Source organism: Ursus maritimus, unplaced genomic scaffold, assembly GCF_017311325.1.
Source record: "Ursus maritimus isolate PB19 unplaced genomic scaffold, ASM1731132v1 scaffold_7, whole genome shotgun sequence".
In the NCBI taxonomy this organism is placed as follows: domain Eukaryota; kingdom Metazoa; phylum Chordata; class Mammalia; order Carnivora; family Ursidae; genus Ursus; species Ursus maritimus.
In genome coordinates this window covers 37006799-37031950 of record NW_024426885.1, presented here as the reverse complement: position 1 = coordinate 37031950, position 25152 = coordinate 37006799, and the positions used below count along the sequence as shown (strand labels likewise).

The window sequence follows — 25152 nt, the reverse complement described above, 5'->3', positions numbered from 1 at the left end:
AATCACGTGAACCACGTCAGTAAACCTGTTAATCTTTCCCTAAATCCTGCAATCGGAGCCGCCTTTATCTGTCTCGGTGTTTTCGGTTCCCTATTTCTTCCTCGGCAGGAAATAACTCATTTTCTTCTCACGCTGGTCTTCAACCCAGGAGTTCTTTGAGTTCACGGTTTGGGAGGGACTCAGTACATTCAAAAGCTCAACACTGCTGATTATCAGGTACCCCTCCTCTCCCTTCCCCCCCTCCCCTCCCGCGAAGGGTTCGCCCGAGTCTCGCCGCTCTCGTCTCAACACCGCCCACTTCCACAGGCCCCAGCCCTGCCCCAGCCCTGCCCCGCACCCTGCCGACCAATCCCTGGCGCCGCTCCATGCGCGTCACAATGGCGCCCTCGCGGCCCCGCCCCCGGACGCCCGCCGCGGAGGCCCCGCCCCGCCGCGCTCCTTGCGTCCTTCCGGATCCGTGGTGGAAGTATCCCGGCGCCGCGTCTTCCTGGAGAAGAAGGTGGGGTTCCGCGGGGAAACCGGCCGGCGGTGACGCCGGCAGCCGGAAGTGGGGCGGGGGCGCGGGCTCCCGGGCTGTTGCTCCTGGGTGCTGGGGTGCAGGGCAGAGCGGGGATCGGGCGAACCCACAGCAGCGAGGCAGCGGTAAACGCCGCGTGCGCTCGACGGGCGGGAGTTGTGCACTCGGACCTTCCGCGCGCCAGACCCCGCCCCTCGGAGGCCCCGCCCAGGGCGCGCAGCCAGGGGTTTCCATGGTGATGGTAAACAAGCCTCAACTGCCTCAGCTACAACTGCCAAGTTCCCCGCGTTCCACCCTCCTCTAGGTGCTCAGAGGGACGATCGAGGTGCCGGATGTGAAGAGCGGGAGCGTGGAGACTCGGAGCCCGAGGTGAGGGGCGGGACGGGTGGCGGGTCGGAGGCTGAGGGCCCCACAGCTGGGACCGACCGAGAACTGGGCCCTCGGATGTCGGGACAGTGGGACTGAGATTTGGAGTCGGGGGAGGCTAGGTCTGAAATCAAGGGCCTCACACAAGGGGACAGAATGGGGATTGGGCACATAGGGGCTGGGGACGGCGGGGCTGAGACTTGGGGTCGGGAGAGGTAAGATCTGAGGTCAAAGGCCGCTTACTCGGGTACAGACCGGGGACTGGGCTCACTGGGGCTAGGGGTGGCGGGGCTGAGAATTGGGGTCGAGGGAGGTGGGGTCAAAGGTCAACGGTCTTAAACTCGGGGACTGGACCACTGGGCTGAGATTTTGGGTGCGGGGAGGCAGGCCTGAGATCAAGGGCCGTACACTCAAGGACTGGACCGCTGGGCTGAGATTTAGGGCCTGGGGAGGCAGGGCCCGCGCGAGGAAGGGAGGAAAGGCCTGGTGCGGGCTCCAGGGGTAGCAGAGCTTGAGCGCCCCTGCCAGGAATAGCGTGAGGGCACCTGGCGATCGTGGGAGAGGGGCTTCATTTAAAAATGAAAGCAGTACTTTCACGTGGTTGAGTTGCACCAGACTGGTTGGGAACTGACTCCTCCCCCCTCCCACGTTCCCGCTCGCTGAGCCTCCACTTTCGGTCTTTGCGGCCCTTTCTTCCTCTCCGTGCGGCGTGTGTGTCCTGAGCGCCAGTCTGCGTTTTGTCTCCTGCATTTAGAGGTATAGTGTCCACATTTTGGGTAGAAACTCTGGTTCTCGTTATCTTTGCCTGGTGACCACACTTTTGCGGACCGAGCTTAATCGGCCGTTTCTTTTTCCTTGTCTTTTATTTCTTTGTATCCTTGAACGTATTTTGCTGATTCTTGACTGCGCCTAAGAAACTTCTGGAGTCGCCGGCGCTCGCGCTGCGCCCTCTACCTTCAGTGTTCCCGCGTGGTTCACTGAAAGTGGCGCTGGGCGGCCTGGTGACGCCGAGCGAGTCTCGGGGACTCGACCGACCCTGGTTTTTTATAGACCTGGTTGGGAGGCCCCAGGCCCCTCCCCGTTGATTTGTACCTTTAAGGAGCTTAAAGGTTCTTGCCAGACAAATCCCCAGACCCGGGAGAGCCCCCTCCCCCAGCTCCCGCAGGACCTCGCCCCCCACCGGCCGCCGGGCCCGCGTCCCTTGGTTCCCGGCCCGCCTGCCCGCTGGAAGCTCTTCGCAGTAGTATATTTCCCCGAGGCCCTAAGACGAACGAACGTGCTTCCTTCTCTAGTTCTCACTACTATTGGGGGGGCGTCCGGGCTCCTATCTGCCACGGCGGGCCGCGTGCGTGGCGGGAGAGGAGTCCGCGAGCCGCGGCACGCTGAGGGGGGAACCGCCGGGTGCGGGGGGGTTGCCGAGATGCCGGAGGTTAGGGCCGCGCCTCAGGTATCCGGAACCTGGTGGAGCTGGAAGAATTTTGAAGCTTTCAAATACCCTTTCAATTCAAAACGTTGTCGAAATTACCTACCAGTATAGTTCTGTTACTTTCATTCACGTTTTTTAAAGGTTAACTATTTGTTTCTGAATTTTTAGTAAGAATGAAAATACCTCGGATTCTCTGGTTAGACAAAAAATATATTAGGATATGTCCGTGAAAAGTAATGTTTTCAGTGTTAATTTCTAGACACGATTCTTCATTTCAAAATAAGTGAGTAAATTTCTACTTTTAATGAATTTTGGGAGAGATTGCTGATGTTACTAATTTCTAATATTTAAGCAAGCCCATCTTCAGTCATGTCTTGTGCCCGTATGCATTTCTGTAAATTGATGAGCCTTATTCTATATTACGGTCTCCTTTTTATTTTTAATTTTTCTATTTTAACATTCTTTTTGTGGTGTTTGCTTTTTTTGGAATTTTTTTTTGAGAAATGACTGGTTTCCATTTAAGAATACTGCTACAAAGCTTTCTGGAGACTAAAATATTCAAGTAAAAATGTTAATTGATTTAAGTGAAAAGATTGATTAAATAAATAGGTTAGTCCTCAGATAGGGCCAAAACTGTGAAGGGGAGAGAGAGTGGAGACATAGTGTGCTCGTCCAGGATAAGTGCCTACGGGGGCTGCAGAAATGGGAAGGGGTCTTCTGAATCTGAGCCCTGGCTCTCAAGACTTTTTGTAGAAGCATATTAATTGACCCTTACTGGGTCCAGGGACAGAGCTACGAGTTTGACCGTATTTTAAAGTCACATGCTCATGACCGGGCGGGGGCGGGGGGCGATATTGCTGTTATTCTTGTACAGATGAGAAAATGGAGGCCCAGGGGAAAATGAAGTCACTTGCCCAGGGAGGGAATAGGACTCCGGTCTGCCTGACAGGGACAGCCCTCCTTTCCCAGAGACCCTTCTCCCATCTTACTGCCCCGAATTGGAGTTCCTGTGGAAAACAAGAGGCAGATCAGAGGGAGACACCGGCTCATCTAAGGCCAGTCTGGCTTATTTGACAGCAAATTACAGACATAATAAGGTTTTTATCTGTAAATATTTTAGCTTATATTCTACAGGTTTTTTTAAAAAAATACAACTACAGTACCATTATCACATCTGAAAAAATAATAATTCCTTGAGATCATCAGATACGCCATGTTCAAATGCACCTACTAGAAATATTTCTTTAATAATATTTTTTTATAGCTGAAATCCAAACAAGGTCACACCTTATATTTGGTAGAGATCTCTCTCTTAAATTCTGTTAATCAGAGCAGCGCTGTCCGGTGGAAATACAGTGCAAGCCACATATGTAATTTCATATTTTTGATAGCAAAAAGAAAGGTGTTCATTCTAACAATATTGTTTAACATATGTTCAGAATATTTTTAAATTACATTTTTTTTCAAATTACGCTTTCAAAATCCAGTGTGTACTTTATATTTACCGCACATCTCAATTTGTAGTAGCCACATTTTAAGGGTGGACAAGTAGCTACCTTATTAGTGCAATCTAGAGGTTTTCTATTCTATTCTTCTTTGTTGAATAAATTGGGTTGAGTGTCACATACAGAGTTAGCTCCTCGGGTGTTTGGCTTTTCTGATTACATTCAGTGGTGGTGTTTGAATCTCTGACCTCTGCATTTTCTGTAAAATGGTAGTTACCTCTAAAGGCTGTTCTGGTTCTGCTGAGATTTTCTTTTTGGAAAGAATACTTCTTTGGAGGTGCTGTGTACTCCTGCTGGAGGCATTTGTGTTCCCCCTTTGTGATGTTAGCAGCCATTGATGGTCTTTCCCTAAATCCGTTGTTTTGTTTATATTTCCAAAGTAGTGACACTTTATTCCTTCTCATTTATTAGTAGGAATACTTCTAGAGAGAGGAAACTTTCTTTTTTAATCATTTGATTATTGTAAGTTGTACTTTATAAATGGTAGGTTAAGTTTTTGATTCTTTCCTGATGTTCATCAATATGCAACATAATTTAGTGATCTTTACCATGTGCCAAAGACACTTTGTCCGGTATCATTATGAAGTCATGAATTTTAACATATAGGATGTGTGTTAAGTCACTGTGGCTTTTATTCTCGTTGGTGCACAAATTACCCAGTTTGTGGCCAGTGGGAGCCCTTCAGATTGGTTCCTTTCTTGACACAACCGCAGTGGTCTTTGATGGCTTCTTTAGTTTAAGGTGTAATACTTCATTAAGTGGGTCCACCAAAGTTTATTCAACTGGACTTCTAATGGTAGACAATTGGGTTGTTTCTAGTCTTTTCCTATTAGAAATAGAGCTGAGATGAATAGCTTTTACAGGTGTCTTTGCTTTTCTTTTGGCCATTTAATATTTCCACAAATGGTATTTGAAAGGGTTTGTTTTGCCAAGGGGATGTGTTTTCAAACTTCTGTATTTCTTGCCAATATGGTAGGTATTTTAAATGTTCATTTTAAATTTTACTTTATCTTAAATGGATAAGGTGGAGCATCTTCATTTTTAAGGTCATTTCTTTTTCTGTCGACTCTCTTTACCTCTAGCCCATTTTCCTTTTTGGGTGGTTGGACTTTCTCTTTTTAGACCCTCTTTATATATTAAGGATATTAATGCTTTAGGGGAAATTTGGAAATGTCTTTCCTGTTTATCATTGGTATTTTTGCTTAGCTTGGTGTTTTTTAGCTATGCATTAGAGATTTGGAGGGTTTTGTTTTGGGATCTTTGTTTGTATTTATGTAATGAAATTTTTCAATATCTTCCCATATTCTGGGTTTTGGGTCATAGGAAAGTTTTCCCTACTCCCGGTTTATAGAGGAATTCATCAATTTCCTTTTTTCCTTTCTATTGTGTAGGATATTTCTTAGCATTTCCCATAAAACATGAAAAATTCTTAGTTAACTCATTTTATCTTCATTAATATGTCAGTGTGACAGATTGCGAGGATTGACTTTGAAATGATGAGCTACAGTTGCATTCCTGGAATAAACCCAACTTGGTCATGATTATTGCTTTGTGTATTGCTGGATTTGGTTGGCTGATAATTTCTTTAGGATCTTTCCATCTGAGTTCATGAGCAAAATTAGCCCGTGAAACTCGATAAACTAACTAACACTCTTGGAAATGGAAAATCAATTCCAGGTTGATTGTAGATCAAAACATAAAAATGGAGATGAAAACAGCAGAGCTTTTGAAGTTAAAAAAAAAATATATATATATATCCATATGGCCTTGGCCTAAGAAAAAGATCTCTTAAACACAGCACAAAAAGCGATAATCATTAAGGGGGGGGGGGAGACTAGAATGAAAAATTCTGAATTCCTGTTAGGTTTCTGCGACAGTATGCTTCTTTTACAAAAATTCTTAAATAGTGTGAATATTACAAATTCCTCACCCAAGTCTCTACATTGCAGAGATGATCCATTATTGGCATCTCCATAGGTTTTTGTTCTGCTTTACACAAAATTTGTTTAGAATTACGCTGTCCAATAGAATATGAATGACAGATTTTGTTTCATATTTGCGATATAATTCACATGCCATATAGTTCACCCAGTTTAAAGGGTACAAATCAGAGGTTTTTAGTATACTCACAATGTTGTAAAAACCATCACTACTGCTACCTAATTCAAGAACATTTTCTTACATTGAAATACCCTTAAGCATTCCTGGGATGAATTCTATTTGGTCATGGTGTATAACCTTTCTTACATGTTGTTGGATTCAGTTTGTAGTATTTTGTTGAGGAATTCTGCACCTGTACTCATGAGGGATATTAGAATGTGGTTATTTCCTGTAATGTCTGTCTGGTTTTGGTATGAGATTGTATTAGTTTACTAGGGGGCTGCCATAACAAAATACTACAGACTGGGTTGCAACAGAAATTTATTGTCTTGCAGTTACGGAGGCCAGAAGTCTTAGATCAAGGCATCAGCAGTGTTGGTTCCCTCTAAGTGCCATGAGAAAATGATATATTCCAGACCTCTCTTTGGTTTGTTAGATGGCTGTTTTCTGTGTTTTGTGTCATCTTGTCTGTGTCCAGATTTCTCCTCTTTAGAGGGACACCAGTCATAATGGAATATGGCCCACTCTAATGATCTCATTTTGTAAAAAGACTATCTCCAAATCTCACATTCTGAGGTGCTGGGGTTGGGACTTCAGCATCTAAATTTTGGACACACATTTCATCCCGTGAAACAGGGTAATACTGGCCTTAGTAGAAGGAGTTGGGCTGTGTTGTAATATTTTTAATTTAGTACATTTTTATATATTTTGATTATCCAAAGTTAATATTTCAATGTGTAGTCAGTATTTTAACATTGAGATGTTACGTTCTTGTTTTAATCTTTGCAGTTTGGTGTGCATTTTATACTTACAGCACGTCTCAATTTGTACTTGTCACTTTCAAGTGTTCAGTAGGCACGTGTGCTTAACTATCTTATTTTTATCCTTTGTACCCAGTTTGTTCTTTCCGTTTTTTCTATACTTTAAATGTAGGAGTTTTAGCAACATATGTCTAGGTTGTGTCTTTTAAAAATATCTGTTGGGAACTACACGACCACGTTTATCTTAAGCCGGGAAAATCTCCCTTTCATTCTTTATCTGTTCTCCTGCCTCCATTTGTGTGTTTTTCTCCTTCTGGAATTCCTGTTACTGACACGTTATTTCTTTTGTCTCGGGTTACATCTGTGTCCTCCAAATTTCATATCTTTTTCCCTCTTTCTCTTTGTTTTGAGATATTTTTTCCACTTGGTTTTTCAGGCCACTGTGCTTTCAGTTTATTACTAACTTTATAAACTCAAAATTCAAATTTTAGTACTAAAAAAGTTTTATATTCTGTAATTGAGTATCTGAAAAGTGCTCATATTTTTCTGTTAAAAAATTTAGTGTTTTGTCCAGCACTTCTCATTCCCTTAAAACTGTCTACTGTTCTAAACTGTTGTCTAAATGTGTGGTATTCTTTCTTGGTGCTTGAGCCACTCTCGTGTACATTGTCGTGTTTCTTTCCTCTTGGATCTGTTCTCCACTCTCCCAGGGCAGTGTGCTGTGGTCCCCTGAGCGACAAACATTGAGCACAAGATGCTACAGCGGTTTCGCTCCTATGGCAGCTGCATGGGACCTGACAAGGTGTCAGCTCTGCACAGAGCCCCAGGAGGAAGCTTTAGGCCCCTTGAGGGACTTCGGGCACGCACTGTAACCATCTCTCTGGAGATCATGAGTGTAACCCACAAGGCCCAAGGCCTTTGCCCAGCTCTGGGATCTGAATGGTCACCTACCCAGGGGCTGCTTACTTAGGGGAAAGAGCTACAGGAAAGTTGGTAGGGGAGGTGTTTGGGAGACTGTATTTTCTTTAACAACCCTCCCCTTAAATTTCTTAGATATGCTGAATCATATTTCTTACTGTGGGGAGAGCATTACCAATTAATAGAGATGATGAAATTTTTCCCTCACTTGAAAACAGATTTTATCTTTAGCAGTGAAAGTTAAATAGCAGTGTTTCTTTTTATGAAAACTTCACCTGATATATTTTTTTTCCTTTGTGGTAACTTAGATTTTGATTCCTGAGTCACCTGCAGAATGCAGTCCATAATATCCTAGAGCAACAGTTGCTTGTTCTGTGTTGGGTAAAAATTTGTCCCTGTGTTAATTTTAACAGAAGCAATATAGATATAACTTACCTAACATCACATACTATTTTTTACTTCTTGTTAACACAGCTTTTGAGAAATGAACATTGAGGGAAAGTGTATTATTACCCCAGACTTAGCTACAGTTTGGAAACTAAAAGCCCTAATAACGCAAAGATAATGGAAAACAGCTTTCCTGTTGCATAAAGATCATATATCTCTCCTTTGATGGATAAAAATGTAGTATTAGCAATAAACATTTAGAATGTTAATAACATTTAATGATCCTTCTACAGCTTCTCTCTCCTTAATAGCTCTGAGGTAGCTTTGTGTATCGAACCTGGCTTATTATATAAATTAGGGTCAGAGTTCTCACACTTCAGATGCCTGAGCCCCTCGAAAACTTTGGCACAACTGTGTGGGGGTGTGCTTTCTTGAAGTAGTTGGTTCAGAACTACGTCAGATTCTTAAGTATTTGACAGCAAGAAATGTTAAGTCACTAAATTGGGACTTTATAAAATTACTGGTTTGGGAGAGACTTTTGAGGTTTCCAGTCTAATTTCCAGTGGAACAGGAAAACTATCCATAATAAATTAGGGGTCTGGGCTCTGCTCATATACTGTCTCTAGACAGGGAATTGCTTTTTCCCCAGACCCATCTTTGTTCCTCAAATGGAAAACAGACATAAGCAGCGAAATAATATCTAAAATCCTCTTCTGTGAATTTAACAAGAACGGAGTATGAAGATTAAAAGGATTCACCACGAGTCGCCTGGCTGGCTCAGTTGGTAGAACATGTGACTCTTCATCCTCGGGGTTGTTAAGTTCGAGCCCCACATTGGGTGTAGAGATTACTTTAAAAAAAAAAAAATCTTAAAAAAAAATAAAAGGATTCACCACAAAGTAAAATATTTATACAAAGCAACCAACACAAAAACAGACCTTGGCAAAGGGCTGCATTTAAAAAATATAAAGAATTTGAACAAGCATTGAGGGAGAAGTAGGATAATGTACAAAGAACAAAAAAAACAATAGGGTCTTCTAAAATCTACTTTTATACCTTAGGTATTTACCAGGGGATAAAAGTTTCACATTCCCACCCCTACTCATGCTTAGGATCTGTTTAAATGTCACTTCCTCAGAGCCCCAGTGTAAATTAATCCCCATTGTCTAGTTTTGGGTCATTAAGAATTTGTCATCATACATGTATTTCTTCAGTTTTTTGTTTTTTAAAGATTTTATTTGTCAAAGCATGAGCTGGGAGGAGAGGCAGAGGGAGAAGCAGGCTCCCCGCTGAGCAGGGAGCCCTATTTCTTCCTTTCTTTATTGATTTCCTAGTCCACTGTTCTGTGGACCTAGCACAGTGTGTGCATTTTGTACGTGCACAGTATTTCTGAGTTAATGAATGACTCTCCCAAGTTTGGTAAATTTTATCTACCGCACATCACTCAAATCCTTGCACAATTGCTTCATTTCTTCCACAGTGTTTTTATTGCAGGGTACCATCAGTTTTTCCTGAACTGCTCATTGCTTCCCATCTCCTCTCCACACATCTGTTCCCACCATTTATTTTCCAGATAGCAGCTAGACTGTTGTGTTGAAAAGCAGAAACACAAATTATACACCACATTCCATTTTGAAACAATTAAATGACTTCCCATTGGTCTTAGACTAAAGTACAAAATACCAAACCAGGCTTTCAAGACAATGGAGGATCTTCCTTTGCTTTCCTTTCATTGGTCTAAGCACAGCATGCTCCCGGTATCTTTGGTACATGTTGTTCCTTCACCGGGCAGGAGCCATATCATGGCTGATCAATTATTAACTGTCGCCTCCCCAGTGTCACCAAACCACGTAAGCCAAGGCGGCACCTGTAAAACTACTTAACTGCAACAAATACATTCAAATAAAATAAGTGAGAGAACACATACCAACCATATAAATTACCAAGAATATATTTGAAGAGGTTTTCAAAAAGTGAAATAAATGCTTAGGAAGTAGTCAAGGTACTTAAGTTCTGTAGAGCTATTCTTTCCAAAAAGAAGCCAATTTTGTGGTTAATTTTTCTTCAGAATATTGTTTTACTTCTCTTGAATTCATGAGTTTTAGTGCCTGTGTATAACTTTCCATGGGACGGCTGGATTTTGATTCTTGTCACCCTGCTCCCACAGTCGGGCAGTTTTTCTTTACATTTCCCACCTAGTAATTTTTAAACAAATTCCAGCCAACACACTGTTTCATCCACAGACACTTCTGGTGAATGAAACTCGAGAAACTAATTCCTTTATTTTTAAACAGAACTACAATTCTGTATCTAAAATAAGTAAAATATAGTGAATATAAAAAACCTTACTATCAAATTTTTAGTCAGTGTTCAGATATCTCAGTGTTTATAAATTTGACTCAAAATCCAAATATGTCCCGTGTGTTGTGAATCCATGATAAAGCTCTTAAATTGCTTTTATTCAGTAAGTGTTCACTTGGTCTTTTCCCTTGGAGCTATTTTGTAATGAAGGACTGAACTCATTTGCCACAGTCTGGCTTTGCATAGCCTCACCTAGTAGGTTCCTCTTCCCTATAAATCCTATTCATTTCATAGTTATTTCTAGTAAGTAGATGCATACGACTTTCTCTTCTTAAATAATTTCATTACTAAAAGTATTTAACATACAGAAAAGTGGGGACAAAAGTATAAGGAAACTGCGTGTACCCATCGCACAGTTTCAGTAACTACTAAATCATGACCTTTTAGTTTCATCTGTAATCCCACTCGGTCCACTCCGACTTCGAACCAGATTCTAGACATCAAATAGACCTCTAAGTATTGACTTCAAAAATAAAACCATAGCACCATAATTACAACTAAATATTTTAAATTCCTTAATATAAAACTGAGTCACTGTTCACATTGCAGTTGTTTTCAAGATGTTATTTATTTTTTTGACAGCACGAGCACTAGCTGGGAGAGCGGGAGGGAGAGGGAGAAGCAGGTTCCCCGCGGAGCATGGGGCTCCGTCCCAGGACACTGGGATCATGACCTGAGCATAAGGCAGGCAGGCAGACGCTTAACCAACTGAACTACCCGGGTGCCCCTGCGGTTGCTTTAATAATTATTTTCAAGATTGTTCTTTTGAACTCGGATTCAGAGGTTCATGAAATGTAATTCTTTGTTGGGTATTAAGAATTACGAGTTTTAAAATTAATCTTTTAAACTCATGTAAAATATTTACATGAGTCTATGGCCAAATATATAAAACAAGGTACTGTATATACAAAGAGGTTCTACCTTTTGTGCATTAGTTTCCATTCTGATTTCTTCCTGCTTTCAGAGGTGTTTCGGGTTTGTGGGGGGGGGGGTTGCTTTGTTTTAAATTTTATGGTTTCTCCTTCCACATAAATCGTACCAATCTGCCTCTCCCCAGCGCTGGTCCTCTAGACTTTTCCCCATTCCGGCACCTTTCCTCAGAACTCACTGAGAACGGTCTTCCTCGTTGCTTTTCTTCCCTTCTTCCTCCCACTTCCTGCCTGGGCCGACCGCGCGGGCCGCGGGCCGCACCTGCAGGACGCGTTTCCATTGGTGACATCTTGGCGGGCCCGTCGGTGGCACTTCCTCCTTTACACCCCGTGACCCACGTCCGGCCCGCCGCCCTCAGTCACGCGGCCTCTGCCTCCGGGACGCAGCCCCGCGCGCCGGCCTTCCGGACTCCGGACCCGTCGTGGTGAGCCGCCGCGAGCGGACGACCCCCACCCGCTCCCCCATCCCCCCTCACCCAGCCCCCAATCCACCCCCACCTCCCGCGAGTCCCGGGAACGTGTCCCCCCTCCCCCACAACTCCCCCCCCAATCCCGCCCTCTCCAGGAACTCTTTTCTTCCTCGTTGCCCCAGGAACTCTTCTCCCCCCGCGTCCCCAGGGCCCCAGGAAGTCCCCCCGACCCGACCCGGGAGCTCCGCCCCCCCGGGTCCCGGGAACTCTTCCCTGGCCGCCCCAGAAAGCCCCCCCTGACTCGGGAGCTCCGCCCCCTCCCCCGCGGCTCCGGGAAGCCGGGACGGAGAAATCGGCCCCACCTCACTCACTCCCTCGGCAACGGCGGCGAACTCCCCCTCTCCCTCCCTCCATAAGCTTCTCCCCCCGCCCCCGCTTCCCCCGCACGGGATCTCCCCTCCCACCATCAGGCCCAGGAAGCCTTCGCCCTGTGACCTCTTTCCCCCCCCCCCTCCGCTCTGCCCGGGAAGCCTCTCTCCCCTCCTCCCTCCTCCCTCGCTCGGATCGTCCCGCCCCCGCCCCGGAAGCTCCTGTTGACCCCGCCCAGGCCCCGCGAAAGGGGCGCTCTGAGGTCTGTCTTTTCCTGTGGGGCCTGGCGGACCGTAAGGTCTCGCATCAGCCAGGTAGAGGCCGAGTGAGGCCCCCCACCCCCCCCAGCACCTCGTCCGCGTTCCCCCGCCCGAGGAGCTTAGTGCCTGCGACCGTCGCTGTGCTTCCCGCCGAAATCGCTCAGACGCGCCCCTGGCGGCCCGCGCGGCTGCGAGCTGAAGAGCGCAGTTCCAACCCTCCTTTGAAGCGTTTGCGCACAGCCAGTTGAGTTTCATTTTCAGGTTAATAACAAAAGGCGACGCATCTGGACTTTCCCCGGAGCCCTCTGCGGGGTGGAATTAGGGGTCCTTTGGCTGTAAACCGCGCTTATTTGATGAAAATAGAAATCAGTCCTGCTCCCCTCAGCGGTAAGTCTTAGAGCAAAAAAGTCAACTGCTTAGTCCTAAGGCAGCGTCTTTCGCTCACTGATTTGAGAGTAGAACTTTGAGTAATCAGGGCAACCTGGCCTTTGCGTGATACCAGCTGCAGGTGAATATTTATTTACAAATAAGGGTGAAAATGCTCTAGGTCCTACTGCTGCCCAAACAAATAGGAGGGTGAAGCCGGGGTCCCACTGAGTACCCCTGCCTGAACAGAGGATGGGAGTTGAAGCCGCCCTAGTACTGGGTAGATAAACCTAATCAGTCGTGGCACTCGGCGGCGCACCCTGTTTATCTTGATCGGATCTACCTGAATCCGAACTAAATTCCGTCGAACCAGTAGAGTGAAGGAGAGCCTCGCGGGCGCCCTAGGAGCCTGTTAGAAATGCAGAATCTTGCCCTATCCCATATCTCTTGTTGTAGAATCTTTGCATTTTAACAACATCCATCCGTGGTGGTCTGTGCACACAATACAGTCCACTCACCTGGGGTAGTTGTGCAAAATCCTTGACCACATCCTCTACATTACAGTTAAATTAGAATCTCCAGGTGCAGGACCTAAGTATTTTTTTCACACTCCAGCGATTGCAAGGTGGTGCTCCGGTGAGACCCGGGCTCTCTCATCAGTACTTCAGCGTGTGTTCGCGCCTGCGCGCGCCGCCTTTCAGTGTGGTGAAAATTGGTCTCTGTGTCTGGCCGCCCCTGCGCTTTCTTGTCCGAGGAGGGTTCGGAGGGTTCCGTAGATGTTGGTCTGCAGACCACACTGGAAGGAGATAGGAGCTGGGGGAAACCATAGAAGAAGGGAATCAAGTCGTTAAGATGCGTGGGTTCTTCTACCTTTTAGATTCCACTCTTCCGGGGGCACAGGGGAGGGACGGATGAAGCTTTTTGAAAGCCATCTTCCAGAGAATTTGAAGTTATTGTTTCTTAAACTGTAGTACTTAACATTTATACCGGGCTCCCCACCACCACCCGGATGGTATCTAATGTAATAATACAGGAGGCTAGTAAAACAAGGGAAATTTATCTTTAAGACAACACGCTCAGCGAAATTCGCTTGACTTTAGCAGTTACACACGTTTCCAAAACTAAGAATGTGGTTTAGTTCTCCGAAGCACTTAGTGGATTTCACGTATCCTAGCCTTTGGGGACACTTTCATCACTTGGCTGTGGGCAGTGGTAGTGATGATGTTTTTCCTGTTGAAAAGCATTATTTCAACATTTCCTCCCTTTATTCTCAATGTCAGAGCAAATACAACTCACAAGAAATGAAGTTACCAAATAAAACTGGGGAGGAAAGACGTTGAGTATCCACCCTACCCCCCTCCGCACCCCCACCGCCTGGATTCTTGTAAATTGTAAATCCTATTGAACAATTCCAGCGATCGACTCTCCACGGAGCTCATCCCAGTGAAGATCATTGCTGCCAGGGGTCTCACCTGCCCCTTCGGTCCCTCCCTACCCGGGACTGTTGCCTTACTCCACCCTCTCCCTGAAGAAGCCCCTCCCACCCTCGGTATTAGATTTCCTCACAGAGCTTAAGAGTTTTCTAAGTCTCATCAAGGCTGGTGAGATGTTTCCCTGCTGTTATCCTCTGTATTACCCTATGAAAAGGTAAACCTTTTAAATGCTGTGGGGGCAGCCCCGGGTGCGTGCTTTAATTATGGAAGCCTCGGGGCTGTAAAGGGCCTCCAGCAGCCCCAGTCCTTCCTCTCCCCAGGAGGAGGAACGGAGCTGGAGCCCTTCCCAACCACAGCACCCCTGGTTGCTCTGGTGACTCCTGGGGCCCTGAGACAAGACGGCCATATCACTCTTTTTTAGGACAGTTCGTTACCTACCAGGAGTGTCTCCGACTGTGGGCATCCCCTCCCTGGGTTGTTCTTTAAGGTGAGCTCTTTTAAGAAAAGTAATTGCTGTTTCCATTTGGTGTATTGAAGCAGGATGTTTCTTACTGTGAAGTAAGATTTTTGTCATTAGCTTTAAATCTAATGTGGAGCAGAAATCTACAGCACTGTTCTATTGAATTTTAGTTAATGTCCGAAGTACTGTAAAACTCCACAAGGGATCCAAATGTAGAAGGTTCTGAGGGCAAACAAAGTAAGGATATTGAGTTATATTTGCACCTAAAATTAGATTTGCGTTCCATCGGAAGTTTAGAAGAATATGGAGTTAGCAAGTCTAGGACTTCTCGTGAGAAATGCAAGAGAAAATTAATTCTGGAGTATAAATAAGCAACGGAAGTTTATGTGTAGATACGCGTTTTAGAAAAGAATGCCCTTCACCCTTTCTTCAGAGACGTCACTTTGTTTTTGTAACTTTATTTTCTGAAGCAAAACATTTATAGTCTATACTGTACTGTTAGGTGTTTTAAGTAATTTTTATATGAGATGTCGGTGACGTTTAGGCTTCCTGCGTGTCTTTTTCGGCCTAGACTGCCATATTGTAGAGGAAGGTGTTGACCTCGCATGGCCATCAGTTAATCTCTTGCTAATCTTGAGCCTGCCGTGCTGGGGTGGGGCCACAGTGACCAATGGAACAGTCTGTCCGTCCCTGCTAGGAGGCCCTCTGATCAGTTTTGAAGACACATTTTAAGCAAATCAGCAGGATTGCTGTGGGAGTATAGAACCATAAGACGTAATTTATAGTAGAAGGGGAACATCTTGTGGGAAGGTAGTATGTTCGAGCTGAGACCTTCAGGATTAGTTGGATTTAGTTAGAAGGTTGGGTGGAGTATATTTGGGGAGATAATTACCATGTGTGGTTGAATCCAAGAGAGCGGAAAGCCTGGCACATTCCAGGCACAGAAATGAATAAAGGAGTGGGGTTTGTGTTTTTTTTGTTGTTGTTTTTTTTTGCTGCTGTTTGTTTTTAATGGGAGTGATGCAAGCTAGATAAGTGTGTTGTAGGCCAAAGTTGCAAGGTCTGAGTACCCTTAGCTCTGTGGTTTATGTTCCAGTGCCAGTGGGAAGCCACAGGATTTGGAACAGGAGAATGACATAAAGTTGGTTTAGGAGAACACTTGAGCTGCCGATTGGGTTGCAATAAGGGCTAGCCGTTACACTTGGAGAAGTTTAAGAACCGGATAAGAATATCCTGGCATGGGCTGATCGTAGTAGAATTAGAAATGAGGAAGTGGAAAGGGGTAGGAGGGCAATGCAGAAAGAAAAAGGTTGGCAATTGAAATCACAAAAGGATTATTGAGCTCTTACTGTGCCATGTGATGGCTAGGGACTGAGTATAGAACTGTGGGAAACTTTTATGTTAACTTGTTGAAGTCAAGAGTACTTGAATAGGATTTAGTAATGGATGTTGGTTAGGGTGGTGAATGGAATCGCTCCAGAGAGGTAATGAAAGTTGTCCAAGGATTATTTCACTTTTTTTCTAGAACCTCAGGATGACAGGTAAGGCTCCCCCCCCTTATCTGCTCCCCCCCCTTATAGCTAATAGAAGTTTCAGAGAAAATGAATGGTGTGTAGGAGCTATGGAGTAGAGTTTTGTATACCAGGAAACCTGAGGCTGGGGACTAGAGAGTGTCCTGGGCCCAGGTCTAGTTGCCCATGAAGAGCACATGAGGCTGTGTAGAAAAGGACTAACAGGAAGGAGCTGGGAGAACATACCTAACGAATTAATAGAAAACCAGGAGGTGGTTGCATCATTAAGAGTCAAAGGGAGAAAGGATTTCCAGAGTGGGTAGTTAAATCCTGCTGTGGGAACAAGTAAAATGAAAATAAGAAAATACTCTTTCTTGCCAAGGAATGAGAGGTCTTGCCCTTTCAATGGTGAGGAGTAGAGGTGACAGTAGAGGCTTGCCTTCTGAGGTTTTACTGAGGGGGGTCAGCAAATCAGCAAGTAGCTGGAGGCAAAGTTGATGTCAGGGAAGGTATATTATGGCATTGGTTAGAAATGGGCATATTTAATTACTAAGGAGGTTGTCTTCATCTGGGTGGTTCAGTTGATAAGTGTCTGACTCTTGATCTCAGCTCAGGTCTTGACTCCCCTTGATCAGCAGGGTTGTGAGATCAGGCCCTGCGTTGGGCTTATCCCTAGGCATGAAGCTCACTTAAAAAAAAAAAATTTCTCTAGAATGAGTGGAGTTGGGACCAGAGCAGGATTGTGATCCTGCTAATGATGTCAGCTAATAAGAGAAGCAGCTCCTTGTTCATGAGTTCCTAGACTTTGTGGTAGCTCATTCATGTGGTCTCTATTCTATAAACCAGGTGAGGCGATCAGCTGAAGGTAGGGGAGATAAGAATATATAAGGTTGGTGGCCCTGATTCTATAGTAGTTATTCTCAACTGGGAGCAGTTTTACCCCCAGAGAACATTTGGGAATATCTGGAGACCTTTGGGGTTGTCACACCTGGAGAGGGGGTGCTGTTGGCAGTTAGCAGGCAGAGGCCAGGGATGCTGCATAATACCCTACGGTGCCCAGCCCTGTTCCCCACAAGAAGGAATTGTCTGGTCCAAAATAAGAAACGTTTGGGGCTCCTGGGTGGCACAGCGGTTAAGCGTCTGCCTTTGGCTCAGGGCGTGATCTCGGCGTTACGGGATCGAGCCCCACATCAGGCTCCTCCACTATGAGCCTGCTTCTTCCTCTCCCACTCCCCCTGCTTATGTTCCCTCTCTCGCTGGCTGTCTCTATCTCTGTCGAATAAATAAATAAAATCTTTTAAAAAAAAACCAAAAAACAAAATAAGAAACGTTTGCCTGGCTGTGTGCCCTTGGGTATTAACCGTGAAACAGGTCAGATACTTAATCTTCCTGGCTTTTTTACTGGGCACATACAATAAAGGAGGAGGAACATACGAATTTCATTTGTTGTAGGGGGATGGACTGAAGTCATTACAAAATTATCCTTTTGCATATTGGTAGTTTTTTAAAAAGAATGATTATGTGCTACATAGAGTGACTTCATCAAATGCTTAAATTACTATAAATTATTAAAATCATGGTGAGTCAAAATGGTAGTTTGTCAATAATTTGGTTTTCCCTGATGCTAGTGCAGTTGAGCATTTCATATGTTTATTACAAGTTTGTTTTGCCTTTAGTAACAAGAAAATGTCCTTTTACTTGAGCGATGTAATAATCTGTTTTCCTCCAGTTCTGAGAAGTTCTCTTACTATTTCTAAATATTGGCTTATTTTATTCTTTGTCTTCCCTTCTAAAACTTAAAATAATTGACTGTTAGAATTAATAAGTGTTGGCTTATTGGCCGAAGCTTCCAGATTGCTATTGTATTTTAAGACTTCTAATGAGTTCTTTTTCAGTCTACTGTGAATAATACATACATTTTGGGGGAGACCTGGGATTGAATCTCAGCTCAAGTGTGTTCGGTGTATTTCTTAACATATTTTACTCTCTTTTTTCGTCTGTTAAGTCAGGAAAACAAGATTTACTGCATATTCTTGTATATAATAAATGAAAAATTATGTAAAGTAGTTTTTGCTTTCTTTTCAGCCACAAAAAGCTGCACCCAAGCTTGTTTGACGTCTGTCCTCTCAAGTGTCCATGATGCTGGGCCCCGAGGGAGGTGAAGGCTTTGTGGTCAAGCTCCGTGGCCTGCCCTGGTCCTGCTCTGTTGAGGATGTGCAGAATTTCCTTTCTGACTGCACAATTCATGATGGGGCTGCAGGCGTTCATTTCATCTACACTAGAGAAGGCAGGCAGAGTGGTGAGGCTTTTGTTGAACTTGAATCAGAAGATGATGTCAAAATGGCCCTTAAAAAAGACAGGGAAAGCATGGGACACCGGTACATTGAGGTGTTCAAGTCCCACAGAACCGAGATGGATTGGGTGTTGAAGCACAGTGGTCCAAACAGTGCCGACACCGCCAATGATGGCTTCGTGCGGCTTCGAGGACTCCCATTTGGATGCACCAAGGAAGAAATTGTTCAGTTCTTCTCAGGGTTGGAAATTGTGCCAAACGGGATCACACTGCCTGTGGACCCCGAGGGCAAGATTACAGGGGAAGCCTTTGTGCAGTTTGCCTCACAGGAGTTAGCTGAGAAGGCCCTAGGGAAGCACAAGGAGAGAATAGGGCACAGGTATATTGAAGTGTTCAAGAGCAGTCAGGAAGAAGTTAGGTCATACTCCGATCCCCCTCTGAAGTTCATGTCTGTACAGCGGCCGGGGCCCTATGACCGCCCTGGCACAGCCAGGAGGTATATTGGCATTGTCAAGCAAGCGGGCCTGGAGAGGATGAGGTCTGGTGCTTATAGTGCAGGCTATGGGGGCTATGAGGAATACAGCGGCCTCAGCGATGGCTACGGCTTCACCACCGATCTGTTTGGGAGAGACCTCAGTTACTGTCTCTCGGGCATGTATGACCACAGATACGGAGACGGCGAGTTCACTGTCCAGAGTACCACTGGACACTGCGTCCACATGAGAGGGCTGCCGTACAAAGCCACAGAGAACGACATTTACAACTTCTTCTCTCCACTCAACCCTGTGAGAGTCCATATTGAGATTGGCCCTGATGGAAGAGTGACGGGTGAAGCTGATGTTGAGTTTGCCACTCACGAAGAAGCTGTGGCAGCCATGTCCAAAGACCGGGCCAACATGCAGCACAGATACATAGAACTTTTCCTGAATTCCACAACTGGGGCCAGCAATGGGGCATATAGCAGCCAGATGATGCAAGGCATGGGGGTGTCAGCCCAGTCCACTTACAGTGGCCTCGAGAGCCAGTCTGTGAGCGGCTGTTACGGAGCTGGCTATGGAGGCCAGAACAGCATGGGTGGATACGACTAGTTCTGTAGGAGCATTTGAGTTATTGAAATCAAATTTTCACAGGCAGCCAACAAGCAGTGAAAAGCAATTATTACTCTAGAGGAAGCTGTGGGACCCATTTTGCACCATGAGTTTGTGAAATCTGGATTAAAAAATTACCTCTTCAGTGTTTTCTCATGCAAACTTTCTTCTAGCATGTGATATTGAGTAAACTAAAACTATTTTCAGCTTTTCTCAATTAACATTTTGGTAGTGCACTTCAGAGTGATGTTACCTGAGTTAAAGTAGTTTTAAGTACATTAAATGGATCTTTTACACCACATCACCGTGAACACATTGGGGAGATGTGCTTTTTTGGAAAACTCAAGGTGCTAGATCCCTGATTAAAAGAGGAACATTTCTCATGTTTGTTCATTCTAGTTTATTTTCATTTAAAATCTTTTAGGTTAAGTTTAAGCTTTTAAAAAATAAGTTAGTTTTGAAAATTGAGACACATTACTAATACTGTAGGAATTGGTGAGGCCTTGACTTAAAACTTTCTTTGTACTGTGATTTCCTTTTGGGTGTATTTTGCTAAGTGAAACTTGTTAAATTTTTTTGTTAACTAAATTTTTTTCTTAAAATAAAGATTTTTTCACAATGACTGGCACCGACTATATACTCACCAAAAAGAAGCAAAATGGGTGGTTGGAGAGAATTTGTTTTAATACTGCTGTATTTCAGTGTGAATTTCAAAATAATTTAGCACATGAAATCTAAGATTTCCCTTATATTCCTATACCAAGGCTAAATTAAAAGTTTGATTTTAAAAATGTTGAATATGAGTGGTGGAAATGATGACTGAAAACACATCCCAGAGAGTATGAAAATAGAAGCACACAGGCCCAGCCTTCTTCAAAACTGGAGTGCTTTTATCAGCCATTTGTAGTGTCCTGTTCTTCCTTTATGCTGGAGTCAACGTTCATTTCTCATAGCTAGAGATCCTTAATTTTGGGTGCCACATACAGTGGCAGTCACTAACCACAGCCACAATTTGTTTCAGGTTTTTTCAAGTGTAAAATACGCTGATTAGAAAGTTCTTTTCGTGCTACCTCTGACACTCCTGGGTGTTAGTAGTTACAGGTTATTACAGAATACACGTAGTAAGATTGGGACAGACCTGTTTCCGAATTAGAAAGTGGTCCTCCACCTAGTGGTAGAAAACAATGTCCAAGTTCCAAGCACCTCTGCACACAGCATGTTGCCATCACTTTTTTAACTTCGGCATAATACACTAAAACAGACTGAGGTGTGAGTGGAGTTTTTCTTTTTTAACTGCTATTGGTGAGTCCCCCCCCACACCCCCTCTCCCGTCTTTAATTACCATAGAATGTAGCCCAGATATCCTAACTATGCACCACTTCTAGATCTTTATCTGGTATTTCAAAGGGACAATCCTCTGTTGATTAAGCCCCTAAAGATTTTGTTAAATAAGCATTTATGTAGAGAAGAATCTTACCCAACCCCTCTCAGCCTCCTTTGGCTTCATAGGCCCACCTTAACTGCCATCCTTCTACAAGTCTTCTGCAGACTCAGATGGCCTGAGATAGGGCAGCAGGAGTGCCAGAGGTGCTGGGATACAGGCTGGACTAGGAAGATCCACTGTGAAGATAAAATGATGTGAGAATTGTAGGGAGGCAGACATCATGGGCCTGGTCTAAAGCCATGTTCACAGGGATCTCTACCCATCCCAGGGGTTCATCATGTTCCCAAGTTTCCAGCAATAGTCCGCCAGAGTGAAGCAAAGGCCTGGGTTGTGAAGACGGGACCCAGAGAAACCCGGGTAGAGCACCTGGGAGCTTTCGAAACCTGTAATGGTAAGACATGGATATGGCAGTGAAGTTTTAGGGCTATGTTCACTCCCTTGAAACCTCCCTTGCTAGGTTTAGGGTGCAGATAAGGAGTCAGCTCCCAAGAACCTGGGACGGGATATCCGGAGGAATGTGCTATATTATCTGAAATTGCTGGGCTAGCAGCAGTGGCTCCCTCCTAGAAGTAAGACTGTGGAGGCTTCACCTGTGGTAGGTGATTTATAAGATGTCTGCCTCATCAAAGTCTGCTCCGGGTACTGTTTCTAGAATGGATTGGCAAACCACCCATCAAATTCAGCCTACCTGTTTTTACATGGTCTGTGACCTAAGAATGGTGTTTACAGACAGACGATTTAATGTCTGGGAACCCCAGTGGAAAATAACTCCCCAAATGAATTCCATTCTTAGTAGTACATTTGCAGTACAAAACATCGTACTTAATTTTGAGTTACATCAGTAAAAAATACTGTGAAAATTTGGCCTGCAAAACCTAAAATATTTGCTATCTAGCACCTTCAAGAAAACTGATTTTTATGTTCCAGAAAACTAGTGTCAGGACTTCACATGACATAGGAGGGATACGCCCCACTACAGAAGGAGACACACATGCTACCAAAAAGCTGCAGGGCTTGATTCATAATGTGTGGACAGGACTCCTGGCACCCTAGGGGACCTGGGGGATGCTGGACCAGAGGGTTGAGTGTAAAATGGTAATTGGGATCTCTTGGGACTCGGGATTTAAATTCTGAGTAAAATCCTTGGAGTCCAGTCTAATAATCTGCGAAGTCAACTCTAGAAGCTTGGAGGTAATGACCTATAGAAGGGAGGGATGTTGGGTATTGAGCAAGGGGGTCATCAGACTCAGGTGGGCATGGTAGGATTTAGTATATGAGGTGGGGAAAAACCATCTAAAAATGTTCTGCAGAGGAGTGCCTGGTGGGCTTAGAAGAGCATGCATCCCTTGATCTTGGGGTCATGAGGTTGAGCCCCATGTTGGGTGTAGTGATTACTTAAACTTAGAAAAAAGTTCTTGTTGAAGGGCCCGAGTATGCATCTATGTGATAAAGGAATGTGCTAGTGATACGCACCAGCATTTTAAGTTTAATGGAAATTCTCAGCCATGGTTGGGCTGAGAGGGATAAGAGAGAACAGGGATAAGAGGTTAACAAGAAAGCAGTGACTGGTAGTGGTGGACAGTAAAGCCCAAAAGGTAGTATAGGGGCTTCATCTGGCCGACTCTGTATGCGCGGGGGCCACACATAGGCACAGCTATAAGGTCTCAGCTCTCTCCTCCCAGCTATTAATCTTTGGCTGTATGAGCAGAAAGCTAACTGAAAATCAGGATCATCTCTGTTAGAGTGGGAACATGAGGAGGCCAGGTGACAAGTGGATTCCCAGGCCAAGTTCATCTCACTGTAGGCCAAGTAGGTTTGCAGACCCCTCAGGATATCTCCCTGACTGAATTAGTACAAAGGGGTACACTAGGCAGTTGACAGAAACACCCCCCACTCCACCCGATCCTTGGCTTGTGGAATAAGAGCCATAATGGTAGGAAAGGCCAAGTCCTCTTGGCTGCTCAAATGGCGTTCCCCATTCAAGACCATTGCTTAAGGAGAAGTGCCACGTCTGAGGTTTGGGCCATGCTCATAGACTAAAAAGGCAAGCAAACGCCCTTTTAATTTGCTTGTCTGTTTTCAATCAAACCAGCTGAATTCTGGTAGAGGATAGCAGATGACCAGGACCTTAACCAAGTAATTGCCTCTACACAGCTCAGCGCTTAATGTGGTGCCCTTGCCAGTATAGATGGATAAGTCTCCAGCACTTGAGAAGCTCCTGACCTAGTGAATACATTCTCTTCAATCAGCATCAAGGAGGATATTAAAAACATTACCTTCTCATAACATGGTATTAGAACACATTCCCTGGGTTTCTCCAGGGCTCTGGTAACTCTTCTGCTGTCTGTTACAGTAGAGTCTCAGGAGACATTGATCACCTTGCTGTGATCCACTGTATTAATGAACTCCTCATTGGGTTTGTTGGGGAGAAAGCAGCGAGTACTTTGGATGCCTTAGTTGGGCGTGTGTGTGCTAGAGGGAGGAAGAATTCAGGCCTCTGCCACATCAGGGAAGTCTTTAGGGTCTAATAGTCTTGGGCAAGGATGGGGAAACTAGGGACCTAGGGCCAATTCTGGCCTGCTGTCTTTTTTGTAAATGTTTTCTTGGTACACGGCCATGCCTGTTCATTTTGTCTGGTGGCTACTCTTGTGCTACACTGGCAGAGAGATGGGTTGTTTCATCAGAGACCACGTGGCCCACAAAGCCTAACGTTATCCTCATGTATGTACAATCTGAGCCTTTACAGGACATGTTTACCAATCTTTGGCCTTGGGCAGAACTGGGACATTTCCTCCAAAGTAAATGTCAAGATACTACACCACTAAGAGGTAGAATTTTTGGTAAGACATTTTGGATTTTGGAGAAAGCTTATTTTATACATGAAAATACTGCTCCTACCTGATTATTAGGTGACCAGAAGGCTTCAGGGGTTGTGCAAGCTGCCCTGCCATCTGCCGCAAAGGACAGAGTAGGCCCCATCGTGGAGGTATCCGTGTTCACAAATGGTTTTGTGATTCTTGATCTCGGGGGGTCTCTGACCAGTCTCAGTGACCAGTCAGCTTAGACCCTGAGTATTATGAATCAAGGCCATGTCTCCTGCATCACAGGGCTACTTACTATTCAAAAAGCAGCTCCTGGAGCTACTGAGCACATGAGCCACCACCCGTGCTCTGAGATGTTGGCCCATGCAAGTCCTAAGGCTCTTTCAAGGCATCTCAGTTTTTGTTTTGTTGTGTAAAGTTTTTGCATATATTTCATGAGATTTGTTCCCAAGTATTTTATTATATTTTACATGGTGTCTTTGATTTGATTTGCTGAGAGTTTGTTGCTGGGATTTCTTAGGATTAAAAAAAAAAAGAAATACTATGGATATTTTTAAAAGTAAACTCTGCACCCAGGGTGGTGTTTGAACTCATGACCCCAAGGTCAAAAGCATTGCATACTCTACCGACTGAGCCAGCCAGGTGCCCCAAGAAATACTATAATAGATTTTTAAAAAAAGATTATTTTAGAGAGAGAGCGTGGGGTGGGGGGCGAAGGAGAGGGAGAGAGAATCTCAAGCAGACTCCCCACTGATTGCAGAGCCCGACACAGGGCTCAATCTCACGACCCTGAGATAATAACCTGAACAGAAATCAAGAGTTGGACGCTTAACCAACTGAGCCACACAGGAGTCCTGAAATGGATTTTTATATTGATTGTGGCCTTGCTACAGTCACTAAATTCACTTATCTATGCTAATTTAAATGTAGATTTTCTACATAAAAAAACATGCTTGTTTGCAAATAATGATAATTTTATTGATTTCTTTCTAATCCTTATATACTTTGTTCTTTTCTTGCCTTGTTGCCTCTCCCACTCCCCCTGCTTGTGTTCCCTCTCTCGCTGGCTGTCGCTCTCTCTCTGTCAAATAAATAAAATCTAAAAAAAAAAAAAAAAACCTGATTGTTAGGGCACCTGGCTGGCTCAGTCAGTGGAGTATGCGATTCTTGATCTCGGCGTTATGAGTTCAAGCCCCACGTTGAGTCTAGAGGTTTTAAATAAACAAAGAGCAAAAAAACACTTTGATAGTTCTAAAATTTCCACTTTTTTTTTAAATGTAATGCAAAAAGTTTAATTTTTTCACAGTTCTGGAGGTGAGAAGTCAAAATCAAGGTATTGGCAAGGCCACACTCCCTCTGAAGTTCCAAGGAAGAATCCTTCCATGCCTCTTTCTAGCTTCCATGGTTGCCAGCAAACCTGGTGTTC

General features: G+C 44.5%; 1 protein-coding gene across 5 annotated transcripts; it reads left to right on the top strand.

Annotated features, from left to right (window-relative positions):
• The first annotated feature begins 480 nt into the window (after positions 1-480).
• HNRNPF (heterogeneous nuclear ribonucleoprotein F) lies at positions 481-20079 on the top strand. Of its 5 annotated transcripts, XM_040624085.1 has the most exons (4): positions 11563-11695; positions 12571-12696; positions 14530-14595; positions 18165-20079. In XM_040624085.1, the coding sequence occupies exon 4, from the start codon at positions 18216-18218 to the stop codon at positions 19458-19460; it is 1245 nt and encodes a 414-aa protein (XP_040480019.1). In that variant the 5' UTR covers positions 11563-11695; positions 12571-12696; positions 14530-14595; positions 18165-18215; the 3' UTR covers positions 19461-20079. The 5 variants fall into 5 exon arrangements, with proteins under 5 accessions (XP_040480022.1, XP_040480021.1, XP_008694438.1 ...); XM_040624088.1 differs by lacking the exons at positions 11563-11695; positions 12571-12696; positions 14530-14595 and adding exons at positions 481-499; positions 822-886; XM_040624087.1 differs by lacking the exons at positions 11563-11695; positions 12571-12696 and adding an exon at positions 869-886.
• The last annotated feature ends 5073 nt before the right edge of the window (positions 20080-25152 follow it).

Bases quoted from the DNA above. Each gene is read 5' to 3' on its own strand.
- HNRNPF (XM_040624088.1), top strand. From the start codon at position 18,216: ATGATGCTGGGCCCCGAGGGAGGTGAAGGCTTTGTGGTCAAGCTCCGT.